This window comes from Centropristis striata, chromosome 9, assembly GCF_030273125.1.
Source record: "Centropristis striata isolate RG_2023a ecotype Rhode Island chromosome 9, C.striata_1.0, whole genome shotgun sequence".
Lineage (NCBI taxonomy): Eukaryota > Metazoa > Chordata > Actinopteri > Perciformes > Serranidae > Centropristis > Centropristis striata.
The window spans coordinates 2,016,384-2,036,866 of NC_081525.1; the positions used below are offsets into that span (position 1 = coordinate 2,016,384).

The 20,483-nt window shown below is 37.6% G+C and overlaps 2 protein-coding genes across 3 annotated transcripts in view; both read right to left on the reverse strand.

Moving 5' to 3' along the window:
• The window catches only part of LOC131978124 (interferon-induced protein with tetratricopeptide repeats 1-like), a 37,246-nt gene extending 25,563 nt beyond the window's left edge, over window positions 1-11,683 (reverse strand). The window contains exons 1-2 of one of the 2 annotated variants that reach the window (XM_059341643.1): window positions 11,552-11,683; window positions 3,729-5,734 (exon numbers count right to left, since the gene is read on the reverse strand). In XM_059341643.1, coding sequence (XP_059197626.1) covers window positions 4,414-5,734; window positions 11,552-11,556 — 1,326 coding nt within the window. In that variant the 5' untranslated portion in view covers window positions 11,557-11,683 and the 3' untranslated portion in view covers window positions 3,729-4,413. Of the gene's footprint in view, window positions 1-3,728; window positions 5,735-11,551 lie in introns of those variants that run through there. The other variant, XM_059341644.1, reaches the window with a different exon arrangement.
• An 829-nt stretch (window positions 11,684-12,512) lies between these two features.
• Window positions 12,513-18,140, reverse strand: LOC131978123 (interferon-induced protein with tetratricopeptide repeats 1-like). Its single transcript, XM_059341642.1, has 2 exons — window positions 18,005-18,140; window positions 12,513-15,269 (listed from the first exon to the last, which is right to left on the reverse strand). The coding sequence occupies exons 1-2, from the start codon at window positions 18,007-18,009 to the stop codon at window positions 13,949-13,951; spliced, it is 1,326 nt and encodes a 441-aa protein (XP_059197625.1). The 5' UTR covers window positions 18,010-18,140; the 3' UTR covers window positions 12,513-13,948.
• Between the last annotated feature and the right edge of the window lie 2,343 nt (window positions 18,141-20,483).

Below are 20,483 nucleotides of genomic sequence, written 5' to 3' on the forward strand. Positions count from 1 at the left end.
TACCCAGAGGAAGACTTTATTTGCAGTATGGAGTCCTGATACACACACACAAAAGAGGCACATATCACACATCATTCAACATATTCATATTTATTCTGCACTGGAATTCTACTCCTTAATACATACTCCTTCTTTAGACACTTTATTTTTTATTGTATTTTAATTGTATTTTTATATGTTATTGGTTGAAGTATGCCTAGGTTGTTCTTTTTATTTAATTGTGTTGTTATTGTCTCTGTGTGTAATGCTGCTGCTACACTATAATGGGATAAATAAAGTATATCTATCTATCTATCCATCCATCCATCCATCCATCCATCCTTCCTTCCTTCCATCCATCCATCCATCCATCCATCCATCCATCCTTCCTTCCTTCCTTCCTTCCATCCATCCATCCATCCATCCATCCATCCATCCATCCTTCCTTCCTTCCTTCCATCCATCCATCCATCCATCCATCCATCCATCCTTCCTTCCTTCCTTCCTTCCTTCCTTCCATCCATCATCCATCCATCCATCCATCCATCCATCCTTCCTTCCTTCCTTCCTTCCATCCATCCATCCATCCATCCATCCTTCCTTCCTTCCTTCCTTCCATCCATCCATCCATCCATCCATCCTTCCTTCCTTCCTTCCTTCCTTCCATCCATCCATCCATCCATCCATCCATATCCATCCATCCATCCATCCATCCATCCATCCATCCATCCATCCATCCATCCTTCCTTCCTTCCTTCCTTCCTTCCATCCATCCATCCATCCATCCATCCATCCATCCATCCTTCCTTCCTTCCTTCCTTCCTTCCTTCCTTCCATCCATCCATCATCCATCCATCCATCCATCCATCCATCCATCATCCATCCATCCATCCATCCATCCATCCATCCATCCATCCTTCCTTCCTTCCTTCCTTCCTTCCTTCCTTCCTTCCTTCCTTCCTTCCATCCATCCATCCATCCATCCATCCATCCATCCATTAAGACAGTGGGAGTTAAGAAATGGCAAATTAAATAAAAATTAAATTAAAAATTAAAAGTTCTTACAGGTCCAGACTATACTTAGATATTGATGTGAACTAAAATACGAATAGCAAAAAAAAAAAAAAACTAAACATCTGTGCAAAGGAGGACAGAGTCCTTCTTTTGCCCAAATTCTAAGGATGCATGTGTGTATCCTCCGTGTGCTCCGACTACCCATAATGCCTTGCTCACACCGTTCTACCGGGAGATTTAAAAATGGCGACCAATTGTGGCCCTCGTGATGATATTTTGTGGCCCCCACCTTGATATGAAAGTTTAATGTGAGTTTTATATGAATGGCACTTTACCGTGTTGTGTGTGGAAGGTCCCTTTAATTACTGTTTTGTTAATTTTGTGTCTTTTTTGGGTCATTTAGTGTCTTTTTTGGGTCATTTTGTGTCTTTTTTGGTCATTTTGTGTCTTTTTTAATTAATTTAGTTATTTTTTCTGTCATTTTGTGTCTTTTTTAAGTAATTTAGTTATTATTTCCGTCATTTTGTGTCTTTTTTAAGTAATTTAGTTATTTTTTCTGTCATTTTGTGTCTTTTTTTTTTGTAATTTTGTGTCTTTTTTTGGGCATTTTCATCCTGCCTCCAGCGGCCCCCAGGTAACTTGAGTTTGAGACCCCTGAAGTAAAACATTTTGTTAACCATTCTGCCGGCTTCTGAGTTTTTCTTCCCCGTTATCTGAGTCAAGTCTCCGACAGCAACAAGTGCATTTCTCCAGAAGATATGTCTGACATCAAACAGTGAGTTAGGGTGAATTGATGTGAATTTTTTAATGCTAAAAAAAACAATTATATTGTCTTATATTGCACAGCAACATTAATGTTAGATATACAAAAGTGGAAATTTTGTTAAAGAATAAGGTCCTTAAAGGACCTACGTCATAATCACCAGTGTTTGTTTTTCAACAAAGATTATTACTTTTACTTTAAATAGTTTTTGTTTTGTGAAAGAGGAAATAAATTAAATAAATTATTCAACAATAAATCCTAAACATGACTCATAAACAGCTTCTAACTTCATCGTTCAGCTGTTTTCTAAATATCAGACCAGTTGTTGCTCCTGATGCTTTGAGTTCGCTGGTGTGAAGTCACAGATGTCCAACTTCTGCTTTTCTGTAAATGATGTGATGCTGTTGAGAACCCAGAATTTGCATATATATATATATATATATATGCAAACACCCTTTCTCTGGACTTTTGTGTGGGCATAGGTCCTATTAAGTCTGGTGTTCTGTTTCCCAGTAATGGAAACCTGCAGCCACATATCTAACAATGAAACTCAAACATGACTTATCAGATTGTAAAGTTTTTATTGCTCATGAAGTAATAAAATGAAGCCACAGTGAAATATAAATATATATATTGAAACCTAAGATGCCACATGACACCATCCAATCAAACATAAATAAATTGACATTTGTAATTCCAACTTTACTTTGCTTTGTTGTTTTATTGTAATTTTTTTCTGTCTTCCACTATGTTTTTATCTCTTGCCTGTAAAGCACTTTGTAACTTTGTTAAGAAAAGTGCTACACAAATAAAGTTTATTATTATTATTATTATTATTATTATTACATGTGTTGTGCATCATTTAAAACACATTTGTATGTATCTCTGTGCTGCAGCTGTCTGCAGCGTGTTGCTATGAAGAATTACCTGAACACACCTGCATTATGACATCATGACACTGCTGCCACCTGCAGGTGTGACCAGGTTTGGTTTCCACTTCACCCTGACTGAAAAACACTTCTTTTCCACATAAAAGCTCATATTTGGTGTATTTTTCACCTGTTCACACATCACACGTTAACGCTCATATATATGTGGACTTAAATGTTTAAAGTGAAAGTTAAATTAAATTTGTCAGAGCAGCCTGAAACAGTTGGTGTCTGATTTCTGTCACTGTCCTGTGTAGTGAAGGCAAGTCTGTGTGCAGCAGCATTTATGAACAATAAATGATAAATGAAACAAATATAAGATTTCTTGGTGTACATACAATTTTTTATTATTGTGTACAACTGACACACAGCTTGACACACTTTCTGTGTACAATTGGTTTCATCTGACTAATATTCAGCCTATACATCAATTAATAATAACATTATGATTCAATCTTTCTATTTTCTCACAATAGAAAAGAACAAAGAACATAGTATTTTATATGGAGTTTTCTTTTATCAGTTAAACTGAAAATACATTGCAAAGACAACATTATTCATATAGGAGTAGTAGCCTAAACACAAGTTACATACAAGTTATTATTTTAATAGATGGATGCTGTGAGTGATGTAGCACTGGCATGCTAGCAAGCAGCACGCTAATAAGACATTGTGTTATTAACAACTTTCATGTATTTTGTGATTTTGTGGCTAGCAGAACATTGTTTGTGTTTACTCATAAAAAGTTAAAGCTAAATTATCTACAAATCTCTGCCTAGTATCTGTTTCTAGATACTTGGTAGTGATACAAACATAGTAGTTGGTAGCAGCTGTAGCTAGCAAACGGGCTAACAAGCTAGCAAGCACTTTGTTTTAAGGACTGTTCATCATTTAATTAAGTAAAGAGTTACTGAAGAGGGGAAAAGGCAGTCCGAGCTAACAGGCTAATAAGCTAGCCAGCACTTTGTTTGAAGGACTGTTCATCATTTAATTAAGTAAAGAGTTACTAAAGAGGGGAAAAGGTGGTCCAAGCTAACTTGCTAACGGGTTATGGCTAGAAAGGATTGGTAAATTGTGACGTCATGTTCTTGTTCTCACCACTGTTGGCAACTTTAAGTGACTTTTCAGACCCTCATAGTGACTTTATTCACGAAAAGCAACTTGCGACAAATTTATCAACTATTTTAAACGAACTGGGAACAGGAGAGAACGTAAAACATGCTATGGTGAGCTCGTTCTTTTACAGGTGAGAGACAGGAGATGTCTTTTTTTGACATCTACGGTGAATTTGTACCGGAACAACAACATTAAAGCAGAACTATGCAGCATTTTCAACTTAATAAAACAGTTTAGAAATCATTGTGATGGTAAAATGACCTAAAAGACCTAAGAAACGGTGTTCGGAGGAGGATGTGAGGGAGAGGAACCGCACAGAGTGAGTGAATATGAGTGAATATGCAAATTAGCAATTTAAGTCATCTGGCGACTTTTGGAGCTTCTTTCATTGGAAAACACTGGACAGACTCAGGATCTCTTTGGATGTGTCTTTCGTTTTTCTGACCCACTTTAAATGAGACGGTTGTGTTTAGTTGTTGTGGGAAATCACTGGGTGAATTTAGTGTTTATCGGATCACAAATAAACAAGAATTAGCGAGTTTGCTAATGAGCCAAATGTGAAAAGTTAACCTCCTGTATAGATTGCCACTTCGGTCTGCAATGCCACTAAAACTAATGGTTTTTGCTGAGAAGTTCCAATTTTTCCAGAAACTCCTCTATTTCTCTACACATTCGGTTCCTGTTTCTGCCTTTAATCTTCTCCAGAACTTTGATGCTGTTGTCTCGAAAGAAGGATTGTTGGGGTATCGCAGCTGCCTTCATGTGATATCGTACAGACCTGTTGCAATCCTGTCGATCAAAGTTTAAAAACTTTGCATAGCTGTTGTAAAGCATCTGTTTGTCTGTAGGTTCCAGGTCCCGTTCTAACAGTTCCTGGTAGATCTGCTCAGCTTTAGCTAGACCGTTACTTGACTTTGCGTATATGTTGGCGAGGTCTATTTTCTTCACAAGTGAAGAATGTGGGTAAAGAGAAATCACCTCCTTGTGGAGAGTGATTGCTCTGTCTATCATGCTTTGCTTTGGATGACTTTCCCTGAAAAAAATGATCTTCCACTTATAGCAGAGTGCAGCACATTTCTTCAGATAACGCTCATCTGGATGGTTCTCCAGAGCCTCCTCTACCAAATCAATAGCCTCATCGACAGAAACGTAGTTTCTGTAAACCCGAATCAATGCTTTAAAGCCGCTGTAGCTGCTGACAGGATTTATGAAAACCCTTTGTGCTAACTCACGAGCTTCATCTTCAACCCTTTCTCCTTTTTTAGCACGTTCGTCAAGGTACTTAACAGCGAGGTACAAGTTCTCTGGATCTTGTTCCTTAGCGATTCTCAATTTCTCCAAGACCTCAGCCTCCACCCCTGTGCTGTTGTAATTCAAATCATTCACCAACCCCAAGACGTAGCTGGAGTTCCACTCCACCATGTCCGGCTGCATCCTGATGGCTCTCTGGAAGTAATCTGCAGCCAGCAGCTTCTTCTCTGCAGTGAACTTCCTCAGGGTCCAGGCTTTTTCAGCGTAGATCTCCGGATGGAGCTCGTCCTGGGATGGAGACGGGTATTTATTCATCAGGGCGTCGACCTTTGACAGGTAAGCCTCACTCTCTGCTTCGTCCCCCAGGTGGTGGTGCAGCCAAGCCAGGTTCCCGTAGTTCACCACCAACCAGGGACCCTCGTCTGCGTTTCTCAGCTGGCAGAAGGCCTCTGCAGCCTTGTTGAAGAAGCTCTGGGCATTTTCTATGTTTTTCATCTTGTATTCAACAAACCCCTGCAGGTTGTGAATGTGACCCAGCCAGCTGATTCCCTCCTCGGTGCCGATGTCCTTCAGTCGGTCCCGGAGACGGAAAAGTTTGGACCTGCTGAGGTCCAGATCCCAGGTGAAGTGGCACTGCAGGGCCTCCAGTTTGGACATCAGTGTAGTTTGACTCTGAGCAGCACTGATGGAGAATAAAATATTACAACACACCATCAGTACATTTATATAATATGCATTAAAGTGTTCTTTGTTTGGATGACCACTGTTCATCTCATGAGGAGGAAGGAAGGTAGAAAAGATGGAAAGATAGAAATGGAGCTTTGAATTGAATGACGTAGGACGCACAGATACACCACCAACACCACCAACAGCCTCATTGGCTCCCATATTAAAAACGCAGGAAGATTTCTGTAGAAAAGCATATTTAAGAGTTTTTCAGATCGCTCTTACAAAGCTATTTCTTAAATTTTCTTCACAAAAAACATATACAGCTGTTCAGGAAGAACTCAGGACGCTCAAAGTGAAGTCGGATCAATGATAGGTATTATGGTTTTGCCAAAAATGCTTCCTGTTCGAGGCCAGAAATTCCAGTCTGTCCACCTCTGCTGTCACTGTGCTAGAAGATTCCTCAGCTGTTAATTCTGTTGATTGCTCTGCTCTGATTGGTCGACCCCAACGCTTTGATGCTTTGATGTGATTACAGTTACAGATACACGCACACACACACACACACACACACACACACACACACACACACACACACACACAGGTAACTTTATGTAAAAATACTGGATCAGCAGATAGAAATGGATGGATAGGGGAGTTTTTCCTCCTTCAGGACACCTGAACCCTGGACCTGAGACTTCCAACATCTATACCTCACTACGCATCATTTATAACTAAAAATTACATTTAATCCCCATACATTTTATTTGATATCTACTGGTTATTTTTTTAAATTTTATTTCTGAAAGTCGTTGGTGGTTGTTTATGGTTATAAATGCACCTTGTTTCATTGCATGTTGCATTTGTTGGTTGTTTTATTGTTTCTTATGTAAAACATTATAGTATTCTGTTGTATTTTGTCATTTATTTCTTATGATTCGATTATATATGATCTGTAATAAGGAAGGAAAGATTTATTTATTCCCTGTTTATTGTTTATAGTGATTACAGAACAAGTGAAGACAAGGAATGAAAGGCACGTGGAGCCAAATAATTAAAAAGTTAAAAAAAAAGAAAGGGTATAAAAACTATTTATGACAAAGAAGCATATGGAAGAAAATAAAATAAAACTGATCCAAACACCACCAATAAATTAAAAAAAAAAAAAAAATTTAGAGGGAAAAATGAGGAGAAAACATGAAAAACGAGTGGATGTTAAAGTAAAAATAAAGGATGTGGGAACTCCACAATGAGTTCATGAACACATCAGAAGTGGTTTGGTGTTGATATCTATAAAAACAAGAGAGCTATTACAAAATAAAAGGCTTAAATATTGTACACACTGAATAAAAATAATTGAAAAGGTGTGTATTGAAAATAAAGGGTGTGGGAACTCCACAGTGAGTTCATGAACACATCAGAAGTCGTTTGGTGTTTATTGGATGAATTTCCAGTGAGTTATTAAAAATTGAAAAGAAAGACGTTGCACTTTTGCGACGGTCCCTAAGCACTCTGGCTGCCGTCGGGCACTAGGACGTATATTCGGCGCGGTTACTTTAATCTTTCGCCAGACTCGCTGATTTTGGTGAGTTGATCGAGCCTGTGAAATGTCAGTCTTAGTTTTCTGTACAAAATAATATCATCCTGGGGGAAATTGGTGCGGTTTTCGTGACGCTATTCCAGTTAGAACGCTGGAAAATAGGCGAATATCGAATATAAAACCAATTTCACCCCGCTATGGAAAAGACAGAATAAAATAAATGTGAGGACTAAAGGAGGGGAGGAATAGATAAGAAAAGGAGTGCAAGAATGGAGAAAAGATAAAAACAAGAAACAGGAGGAAACGAGTGGATGAGGTATCCAATAAATAAATATTACTAATAATAGTAAGAGGAAGGATTCAGCATTATGTTCTTTGCTGTGCAGAATAAAATCATCAGTAATAATTTTTCAAGATGGAAAAGAAAAATAAACACAGAGGAGAGAAATCTGTGTTCATTTGCTTATTTATTTACTTTTGTTACAATTTCCTGATTTATTTACTTTTCTATTTAATTTGACTCTGGAACTGTCAGTCTGCATGTCGCAAGTCTGAGTTCATCTCTGGCTTTGCTGCTCAGCAACCACTGGACTTCCTTGCCCTCACTGAGACATGGTTAACACCAACCAACTCCTCCACTCCTGCAGCTCTTTCTGCTGCCTTCTCCTTCTCTCACACTCCTAGACACACTGGTAGGGGTGGAGGAACAGGTCTTCTTATCAACCGTGACTGGAAGTTCTCCCTCCATCCACTCCCACAGTTCTCTCCACGGTTCTTTGAATTCCACGCTGTCTCCATAACCTCTCCCTCACCAATAACCATTGTTGTTCTCTACCGCCCACCTGGTCCCCTTGGAGAATTTCTGGAGGAGCTTGACGTCCTACTGTCATACTTCCCTGAAGATGGTCCACCACTTGTCCTTCTCGGGGACTTCAACATCCAGCCCGAGAAGTCAGCAGACCTACTACTTCTACTCTCCTCCTTCGCTCTCTTGCTCACTCCATCACCCCCTACTCACAAAGCTGGCAACCTCCTCGATCTCATTTTCACCAGGAGTTGCTCGACTACCCATCTCTCTGTAACCCCACTTCATGTCTCTGACCACTACTTTGTCAACTTCTCCCTCCCTCTCTCCCGATCGGACTGTCTGTCCTCACCGACAGATACTGCACTGGTCCGCCGCAACATTTGCTCTCTCTCTCCTCCTGCTCTGGCCTCAACTGTTCTCTCATCCCTCCCTTCATCGGACTCATTCTCACTTCTGCAGCCCAACTCTGCAACCGACACTCTCCTTGCCACCCTCTCCTCCTCTCTTGACTCACTCTGTCCTCTCACTCCTCGGAAAGTGCGCAAGTCCTCCCCTGCCCCCTGGCTGTCGGACTCTGTGCGTGCCACCAGAGCTCCCCTACGGGCAGCAGAACGGAAGTGGCAGAAAACTAAACACCCTGAGGACCTACACAACTACCAATCTCTTCTTGCTGCCTTCTCATCTTTAATCTCAGCTGAAAAAAGCTCTTTCTATCAGACCAAAATCCAATCCTCATTCTCCAACCCCAAGAAGCTCTACTCCATCTTTACAAACCTCCTGGTCCCTCCAACTCCCCCTCCTACCTCCTCCCTCCTACCAACCCACTTTGTCAACCATTTCCTGAAAAAGATTGAGGACATACGCTCGTCATTTACCCATCCAGTTTCACAACCTGCCTCTCCTCCCTCCCCATCAGTGTCTCCCACCCTCTCAGCATTCACTCCACTGTCTCCTCCTCAAATGCTCAGCCTTGTAACCTCTGCCCGTCCTACCACTTGTCAGCTGGATCCTATTCCCTCCCACCTGTTTCAGTCTATTGCTCCGGATCTCCTCCTGTTCCTCTTCCATCTTGTCAACACTTCCTTGACTACTGGCTGCTTTCCTAACTCTCTGAAGGAAGCAAGGGTGAATCCTCTCCTAAAGAGATCCACCCTCGACCCATCCTTAGTGGACAATTACAGACCCGTCTCTCTCCTGCCGTTCCTCTCCAAAACTCTGGAACGGGCTATCTTCAATCAGCTGTCCTCCTATCTGCATGGGAACAACCTCCTTGACCCTCACCAGTCTGGTTTCAAGAAGGGCCACTCAACAGAGACTGCCCTTCTCGCTGTGACTGAACAGCTTCACAAGGCGAAGGCGGCCTCTCTCTCATCTGTTGTGGTTCTACTGGACCTTTCTGCAGCTTTTGACACTGTGGATCACCAGATCCTCATCTCCACCCTTCACCACCTTGGAGTATCTGGCTCTGCCTTGTCTCTGCTCAAATCCTACCTCAAGGACCGCACCTTCCGTGTAACTTGGAGGGGTTCTGTTTCAGAACCCTGTCTACTCACCACCGGGGTCCCTCAAGGCTCGGTCCTTGGTCCGCTCCTCTTCTCGATTTACACCAACTCCCTTGGCTCCCTCATCCACTCGCATGGCTTCTCCTATCATAGCTATGCCGACGACACCCAGCTAATCTTCTCATTTCCCCAGTCTGAAACACGTGCAGCAGCACGTATCTCTGCATGTCTGGCCGACATCTCCCAGTGGATGTCCTCGCACCACCTCAAACTCAACCTGGGAAAGACTGAGCTACTTTACCTCCCAGGGAAGGGCTCTCCCACCACTGACTTCCACATCACTGTCCAGGACACAGTGGTTGCCTCCACAGAAACCGCCAAAAACCTTGGCGTAACTCTTAACAACCAACTGTCCCTCTCAACAAACATCACCGCCACTACCAGATCTTGCAGATTCTTGCTGCATAACATCAGGAGAATCCGCCCGTTTCTCACCCAGAAGGCAGCTCAGGTCCTGGTCCAGGCGCTGGTCATCTCACGCCTGGACTACTGCAACTCCCTCATGGCAGGTCTGCCTGCCAAAGCCATCCGACCTCTGCAACTCATCCAGAATGCAGCTGCTCGATTGGTCTTCAATCTTCCCAAATTTTCACACACAACACCCCTCCTCCGCTCCCTCCACTGGCTACCAGTGGCTGCTCGGATACGCTTCAAGACTCTAGCTCTGGCGTACTCTGCTGCTAACAGTTCAGGTCCTACTTACATCCAGGACCTTGTCAAACTCTACACTCCTGCCCGTCCTCTCCGCTCTGCATCAGCCAAACAGCTGGCGACTCCCACCTTGTGTGGGTCAACTCGCCTCAAAACCACTTCCAGACTTTTCTCTGTCTTGGCTCCCAAATGGTGGAACGAGCTCCCCACCGACATCAGGACCTCAGACAGCCTGTACATCTTCCGCCGCAGGCTGAAGACCTATCTCTTCCAACAATACCTCGGTTAAGTCATGGTCACCTAACAGATATATATATTTAAAAAAAAAAAAAAAAAAAAAAAATTCTTATTCTTTTCTCTTCTTTTCTTCTTATATAGCACATATAGCACTCCTTAGCAATGACAGTTAGCTCTTAAAGTTATGTACTTACTTGATTCCTATGGTCTATGTCTAGTACCATCAGGTTGATGCACTTATTGTAAGTCGCTTTGGACAAAAGCGTCTGCTAAATGACATGTAATGCAATGTAATGTCATGTAATAATTTTAAAAAATCAATTTCTAAATGCATTTATGTATTTTCATTTAAATATATAGTGTTGTTATATATTGCGTGTGCAGTTTTTTTTTTCAGTTACGTCATCAGGAAGAGCTGCAGAGAAAAATAAAAGAAATCAAACACATCACACAATTGAAGAAGTGTTTTTGTGTGTTTTATGTGTGTTTTTGTAATTTATTTGTGTGTTTTTACTGTGTGGTTCTTTGTGTTTTTGTGTGTGTTTTTTGAATTTTTTTGTAAAAAAAATAAATATGTTTTCGGTTTGTTTTGTATTTTTTTTGTAATTTTGTGTGTGTTTTGGGGTTTTTGTGTGTGTTTTTTGTATTTATGTGTTTTTGTGTTTTCTGTAAAAAAAAATATGTTTTTGGTTTGTTTTTGTATGTTTTTTTTGTGTGTTTTGTGTTTTTTTGGTGTGGTTTTTGTAATTTTTTGTATGTGTTTTTGTGTTTTTTCTAAGAAGAAAAAAAAATGTTTGTGTATTTTGTATTTTTTGTGTTTTTTGTATTTTTTTTGTGTTCAAAATGTTGATCCAGTAAGTCAAAAATGAAAAAAGAAAAGAGAGAGAAAAGTAAAGGAAGAAAGAAAGAAATGAGTAAAAACACAATATCATTGACTCCATAATGTTAGTGTTTCAGGCTCTGAGACTCAATAATATTGATAAAATCGATCATTCTGATAGTCAGTGGATACAGAGAGCAGAAGCAGCTACTCACCTCATGATTCAGCAGCTTCCTCCACTCACTACTTCTTTAAATCTCTCTTAGTTTGGTTGGTTTTGGCTCTTGACGCTGATTAAAGTCGCTGGTTTGAAGTCAGACTAAAGTTCTGTCTGTAAATGATGTGATGATGTTGAGAACCCAGCGTTTGCATATATACATGCAACCACCCTTTTTCATGACATTTGTGTGGACTTTGGTATCATTAAGTCTGGTGTTCTGTTTCCCAGTAATGGAAACCTGCAGCCACGTATCTAACAATGAAACTCAAACATGACTCATCAGATTGTAAAGTTTGTATTGCTCAAGAAGTAATAAAATGAAGCCACAGTGAAATATAAATATATAAATTCAAACCTAAGATGCCACATGACACCATCCAAACAAACATAAATAAATTGACATTTGTAATTCCAACTTTACTTTGCTTTGTTGTTTTATTGTAATTTTTTTCTGTCTTCCACTATGTTTTTATCTCTTGCCTGTAAAGCACTTTGTAACTTTGTTAAGAAAAGTGCTACGCAAATAAAGTTTATTATTATTATTATTATTATATGTGTTGTGCATCATTTAAAACACATTTGTATGTATCTCTGTGCTGCAGCTGTCTGCAGCGTGTTGCAATGAAGAATTACCTGAACACACCTGCATTATGACATTGTGACACTGCTGCCACCTGCAGGTGTGACCAGGTTTGGTTTCCACTTCACCCTGACTGAAAAACACTTCTTTTCCACATGAAAGCTCATATTTGGTGTATTTTTCACCTGTTCACACATCACACATTAACGCTCATATATATGTGGACTTAAATGTTTCAAGTGAAAGTTAAATTAAATTTGTCAGAGCAGCCTGAAACAGTTAGTGTCTGATTTCTGTCACTGTCCTGTGTAGTGAAGGCAAGTCTGTGTACAGCAGCATTTATGAACAATAAATGATAAATGAAACAAATACATGATTTCTTGGTGTACATACAATTTTTTATTATTGTGTACAACTGACACACAGCTTGACACACTTTCTGTGTACAATTGGTTGCATCTGACTAATATTCAGCCTATACATCAATTAATAATAACATTATGAATCAATCTTTCTATTTTCTCACAATACAAAAGAACAAAGAACATAGTATTTTATATGGAGTTTTCTTTTATCAGTTAAACTGAAAATACATTGCAAAGACAATATTATTCATATAGGAGTAGTAGCCTAAACACAAGTTACATAAAAGTTATTATTTTAATAGATTAATGTTGTGAGTGATGTAGCACTGGCATGCTAGCAAGCAGCACGCTAATAAGACATTGTGTTATTAAAAACTTTCATGTATTTCTCAAACATTTTGTGATTTTGTGGCTAGCAGAACATTGTTTGTGTTTACTCATAAAAAGTTAAAGCTAAATTATCTACAAATCTCTGCCTAGTATCTGTTTCTAGATACTAGAACTTACTTAGTAGTGATACTAACATAGAAGTTGGTAGCAGCTGTAGCTAGCAAACGGGCTAACAAGCTAGCAAGCACTTTGTTTTAAGGACTGCTCATCATTTAATTAAGTAAAGAGTTATTGAAGAGGGGAAAAGGCGGTCCGAGCTAACAGGCTAACAAGCTAGCCAGCACTTTGTTTGAAGGACTGTTCATCATTTAATTAAGTAAAGAGTTACTAAAGAGGGGAAAAGGTGGTCCGAGCTAACAGGCTAACTTGCTAACGGGTTATGGCTAGAAAGGATTGGGAAATTGTGACATCATGTTCTTGTTCTCACCACTGTTGGCAACTTTTAGTGACTTTTCAGACCCTCATGGCGACTTTATTCACAAAAAGCAACTAGCGACAAATTTATCAACTATTTTAGACGAACTGGGAACAGGAGAGAACGTAAAACATGCTATGGTGAGCTCGTTCTTTTACAGGTGAGAGACAGGAGATGTCTTTTTTTGACATCTACGGTGAATTTGTACCGGAACAACAACATTAAAGCAGAACTATGCAGCATTTTCAACTTAATAAAACAGTTTAGAAATCATTGTGATGGTAAAATGACCTAAAAGACCTAAGAAACGGTGTTCGGAGGAGGATGTGAGGGAGAGGAACCGCACAGAGTGAGTGAATATGAGTGAATATGCAAATTAGCAATTTAAGTCATCTGGCGACTTTTGGAGCTTCTTTCATTGGAAAACACTGGACAGACTCAGGATCTCTTTGGATGTGTCTTTCGTTTTTCTGACCCACTTTAAATGAGACAGTTGTGTTTAGTTGTTGTGGGAAATCATTGGGTGAATTTAGTGTTTATCGGATCACAAATAAACAAGAATTAGCGAGTTTGCTAATGAGCCAAATGTGAAAATTTAACCTCCTGTATAGATTGCCACTTCGGTCTGCAATGCCACTAAAACTAATGGTTTTTGCTGAGAGGTTCCATTTTTTCCAGAAAGTCCTCTATTTCTCTACACATTCGGTTCCTGTTTCTGCCTTTAATCTTCTCCAGAACTTTGATGCTGTTGTCTCGAAAGAAGGATTGTTGGGGTATCGCAGCTGCCTTCATGTGATATCGTACAGACCTGTTGCGATCCTGTCGATCAAAGTTTAAATACTTTGCGTAGCTATTATAAAGCAACTGTTTGTCTGCAGGTTCCAGGTCACGTTCTAACAGTTCCTGGTAGATCTGCTCAGCTTTAGCCAGACCGTTACTTGACTTTGCGTATATGTTTGCGAGGTCTATTTTCTTCACAAGTGAAGAATGAGGATAAAGAGAAATCACCTCCTTGTGGAGAGTGATTGCTCTGTCTATCATGCTTTGCTTTGGACGACTTTCCCTGAAAAAAATGATCTTCCACTTATAGCAGAGTGCAGCACATCTCTTCAGATAACGCTCATCTGGATGGTTCTCCAGAGCCTCCTCTGCTAAATCAATAGCCTCATCGACAGAAACGTAGTTTCTGTAAACCCGAATCAATGCTTTAAAACCGCTGTAGCTGCTGACAGGATTTATGAAAACCCTTTGAGCTAACTCACGAGCTTCATCTTCAACCCTTTCTCCTTTTTTAGCACGTTGATCAAGGTAGTTAGCAGCGAGGTACAAGTTCTCTGGATCTTGCTCCTTGGCGATTCTCATTTTCTCCAAGACCTCAGCCTCCAACCCTGTGCTGCTGTGCTTAGAAGCATTCACCAACCCCAAGACGTAGCTGGAGTTCCACTCCACCATGTCCAGCTGCATCCTGATGGCTCTCTGGAAGTAATCTGCAGCCAGCAGCTTCTTCTCTGCGGTGAACTTCATCAGGGTCCAGGCTTTTTCAGCGTAGATCTCCGGATGAAGCTCGTCCTGGGATGGAGACGGGTATTTATTCATCAGGGCGTCGACCTTTGACAGGTAAGCCTCACTCTCTGCTTCGTCCCCCAGGTGGTGGTGCAGCCAAGCCAGGTTCCCGTAGTTCACCACCAACCAGGGACCCTCGTCTGCGTTTCTCAGCTGGCAGAAGGCCTCTGCAGCCTTGTTGAAGAAGCTCTGGGCATTTTCTATGTTTTTCATCTTGTATTCAACAAACCCCTGCAGGTTGTAAATGTGACCCAGCCAGCTGTTTCCCTCCTCGGTGCCGATGTCCTTCAGTTGGTCCCGGAGACGGAAAAGTTTGGACCTGCTGAGCTCCAGATCCCAGGTGAAGTGGCACTGCAGGGCCTCCAGTTTGGACATCAGTGTAGTTTGACTCTGAGCAGCACTGATGGAGAATAAAATAATACAACACACCATCAGTACATTTATATAATATGCATTAAAGTGTTCTTTGTTTGGATGACCACTGTTCATCTCATGAGGAGTAAGGAAGGTAGAAAAGATGGAAAGATAGAAATGGAGCTTTGAATTGAATGACGTAGGACGCACAGATGCGGCACCAACACCACCAACAGCCTCATTGGCTCCCATATTAAAAACGCAGGAAGATTTCTGTAGAAAAGCATATTTAAGAGTTTTTCAGATCGCTCTTACAAAGCTATTTCTTAAATTTTCTTCACAAAAAACATATGCAGCTGTTCAGGAAGAACTCAGGACGCTCAACGTGAAGTCGGATCATTGATAGGTATTATGGTTTTGCCAAAAATGCTTTCTGTTCGAGGCCAGAAATTCCAGTCTGTCCACCTCTGGCTGCTGTCACTGTTCCGGAACATTCCACAGCTGTTAATTCCGTTGATTGCTCTGCTCTGATTGGTCGACCACAAAGGCTTTGATGCTTTGATGTGATTACAGTTACAGATACACGCATGCACACACACACACACACACACACACACACACACAGGTAACTTTATGTAAAAATACTGTATCAGCAGATAGAAATGGATGGATAGGGGAGTTTTTCCTCCTTCAGGACATCTGAACCCTGAACCTGAGACTTCCTACATCTATACCTCACTACGCATCATTTATAACTAAAAATTACATTTAATCCCCATACATTTTATTTGATATCTACTGGTTATTTATTAAATTTTATTTCTGAAAGTCGTTGGTGGTTGTTTATGGTTATAAATGCACCTCATTTCATTGCATGTTGCATTTGTTGGTTGTTTTATTGTTTCTTATGTGAAATATTATAGTATTCTGTTGTATTTTGTCATTTATTTCTTATGATTTGATTATATATGATCTGTAATAAGGAAGGAAAGATTTATTTATTCCCGGTTTATTGTTTATAGTGATTACAGAACAAGTGAAGACAAGGAATGAAAGGCACGTGGAGCCAAATAATTAAAAAGTAAAAAATAAAAAAATAAAAGGGTATAAAAACTATTTATGACAAAGAAGCATATGGAAGAAAATAAAATAAAACTGATCCAAACACCACCAATAAATAAAAAAAAAAAAATCAAATTTAGAGGGAAAAATGAGGAGAAAACATGAAAAACGAGTGGATGTAAAAGTAAAAATAAAGGATGTGGGAACTCCACAATGAGTTCATGAACACATCAGAAGTGGTTTGGTGTTGATATCTATAAAAACAAGAGAGCTATTACAAAATAAAAGGCTTAAATATTGTACACACTGAATAAAAATAATTGAAAAGGTGTGTATTGAAAATAAAGGGTGTGGTTTCTGTACAAAATAAAACCATCCTGGGGGAAATTGGTGCGGTTTTCGTGACGCTATTCCAGTTAGAAGGCCGGAAAATAGGCGAATATCGAATATAAAACCAATTTCACCCCGCTATGGAAGCGACAGAATAAAATAAATGTGAGGACTAAAGGAGGGGAGGAATAGATAAGAAAAGGAGTGCAAGAATGGAGAAAAGATAAAAACAAGAAACAGGAGGAAACGGGTGGATGAGGTATCCAATTAATAAATATTACTAATAATAGTAAGAGGAAGGATTCAGCATTATGTTCTTGGCTGTGCAGAATAAAATCATCAGTAATAATTGTTCAAGATGGAAAAGAAAAATAAACACAGAGGAGAGAAATCTGTGTTCATTTGCTTATTTATTTACTTTTCTTACAATCCTTGATTTATTTACTTTTATATTTAATTTTTTAAAAATCAATTTCTAAATGCATTTATGTATTTTCATTTATATATAGCGTTGTTATTTTGGATGTTTTTTTTCAGTTACGTCATCAGGAAGAGCTGCAGAGAAAAATAAAAGAAATCAAACACATCACACAATTGAAGAAGTGTTTTTGTGTGTTTTTGTAATTTATTTGTGTGTTTTTACTGTGTGGTTCTTTGTGTCTTTGTGTGGTTTTTTGAATTATTTTTGTTAAAAAAAATAAATATGTTTTTGGTTTGTTTTTGTATTTTTTTTTATTTTGTGTGGGTTTTCTGTATTTATGTGTTTTTGTGTTTTTTGTATTTTTTTGTAAAAAAAATATGTTTTTGGTTTGTTTTTGTATGTTTTTTTGTATGTTTTGGGGGTTTTTTGGTGTGGTTTTTGTAATTTTTTGTATGTGTTTTTGTGTTTTTTGTATAAAAAAAATTGTGCGTGTATTTTGTATTTTTTTTTTTTAATTTAAAAATTTAATTTAATTTGCTTTAATATCTTTTTATTTATTCAACCAAACTAATTGATTTCTATGTTGTTTAATATTTCTAATCCTATTTTAGATACTTTAATTAATGAATATTATTTTAGCTTTCCCTTTATGAGATTATTTATTCATATTTTATATATATATATATATATATATATATATAGGCCTATATATATACAAATTGTGTGTGTATTTTGTATTTTTTTTTTAAATTTAATTTAATTTTGTGTTCAAAATGTTGACCCAGTAAGTCAAAATGAAAAAAGAAAAGAGAGAGAAAAGTAAAGAAAGGAAGAAAGAAAGAAATGAGTAAAAACACATTATTATTGACTCCATAATGTTAGTGTTTCAGGCTCTGAGACTCAATAATATTGATAAAATCGATCATTCTGATAGTGAGTGGATACAGAGAGCAGAAGCAGCTACTCACCTCATGATTCAGCAGCTTCCTCCACTCACTACTTCTTTAAATCTCTCTTAGTTTGGTTGGTTTTGGCTCTTGACGCTGATTAAAGTCGCTGGTTTGAAGTCAGACTAAAGTTCTGTCTGTAAATGATGATGATGTTGTTGTTCAGTTTGAAACTGAAGTGATGTGAAGAGGAGGGGCACATGGCTTAACTTTCGTTTTTCAGGAATGGAAACTTAAAGCGACAGAAAACAAAAGTCATCCTCAGATTTTATCATTTTATTTTCTCTAAAGTTCATTTAAGGTTGCAGACACTTTTCTTTTTTTTTTCTTGAAGCAACAATATGAAGCCAAAGACATAATATATTTTATACATAGGACTATACTATATTATTGTTGCTGTTGTTATTATTATTATAATTATATTATATTGCATTATTTTGTTCGCCTTAAGGAGGCCGACCGCTCCAGTGTTTTTTTTTTTTAATTTTTTAAATAATTTATTAATTTAATTTACTTGTTTATTTTTTTTTAAAATGAAATCCAACGTACGTTTACAAACGCCGCAGTTTTATGTATAAATTATGAAATATTGTGCTTATTATGTGATGTTATATTAGGACTACACTATATTGTTGTTGTTGTTGTTGTTGTTGTTATTAATATTATGTTATATAACATTTTTATACGCCTTAAGGAGGTCGACCTCTCCAGTGTTTTTTTATTTTTTTATTTTTTTAAGTGAGTCCACCTTGTGGAATCCAACCGGAACACACGTTTATAAACTCCGCAATTTTATATATAAATTAGGAAATATTGTGCTTCCTATATATATGATTTGTATATTAGGACAAGTTGTTGTTATTAATATTATGTTATATAACATTATTTTGTACGCCTTAAGGAGGCCGACCGCTCCAGTGTTTTTAATTTAATTTAATTTAATTTTTATTATTATTATTATTATTTATTTTTTAAGTGAGTCCACTTTGTGAAATCCAACCGGAACGTACGTTTACAAACTCCGCAGTTTTAAATATAAATTAGGAAATATAGTGTGTTTATTATATGATGTTATATTAGGACTACACTATATTATTATTATTATTATTATTATTATTATTGTTGTTGTTGTTGTTGTTATTAATATTATATTATCAAAAAATATTTTGTAAGCCGCTCCAGTGTTTTTTTATTTATTTATTTTTATTTTATTTTATTCTTAAGCGAGTCTCCTTTGTGAAATCCAACCGGAACGTACGTTTACAAACTTTGCAGTTTTATGTATACATTATGAGATATTGTGCTTATTATATGATGTCATATTATGGGATAGTATTTCGCTCTTGACGCTGAAACTGAAGTGATGTGAAGAGGAGGGGCACAAGTCTTAACTTTCGTTTTTCAGGAATGGAAACTTAAAGCGACAGAAAACAAAAGTCATCCTCAGATTTTATCATTTTATTTTCTCTAAAGTTCATTTAAGGTTGCAGACACTTTTCTTTTTTCTTCTTGAAGCAACAATATGAAGCCAAAGAGATAATATCTTTTATACATAGGACTATACTATATTATTGTTGCTGTTGTTATTATTATTATAATTATATTATATTGCATTATTTTGTTCGCCTTAAGGAGGCCGACCGCTCCAGTGTTTTATATATTTTTTTAAATAATTTATTAATTTAATTTACTTATTTATTTATTTTTTTGAAGTGAAATCCAACCGGAACGTACGTTGACAAACTCCGCAGTTTATGTATAAATAAGGAAATATAGTGTGTTTATTATATGATGTCATATTAGGACTATACTATATTATTATTGTTGTTGTTGTTGTTGTTGTTAATATTAGCCTGTGTTATATAACATTTTTATACGCCTTAAGGAGGTCGACCTCTCCAGTGTTTTTTTATTTTTTTATTTTTTTTATTTTTTTAAGTGAGTCCACCTTGTGGAATCCAACCGGAACACACGTTTATAAACTCCGCAATTTTATATATAAATTAGGAAATATTGTGCTTCCTATATATATGATTAGTATATTAGGACAAGTTGTTGTTATTAATATTATGTTATATAACATTATTTTGTACGCCTTAAGGAGGCCGACCGCTCCAGTGTTTTTAATTTAATTTAATTTAATTTTTTTATTATTATTATTTTATTTTTTTTAAGTGAGTCCACTTTGTGAAATCCAACCGGAACGTACGTTTACAAACTCCGCAGTTTTAAATATAAATTAGGAAATATATAGTGTTTATTATATGACGTTATATCAGGACTACCCTATATTATTATTATTGTTGTTGTTATTAATATTATATTAAATAACATTATTTTGTAAGCCGCTCCAGTGTTTTTCATTTTATTTTATTTTATTTTATTTATTTTATTTTATTTTATTTTATTTTATTTTATTTTATTTTATTTTATTTTATTTATTCATTTATTCATTTTTTTTTATTTTTAAGCGTACGTTTACAAACTTTGCAGTTTTATG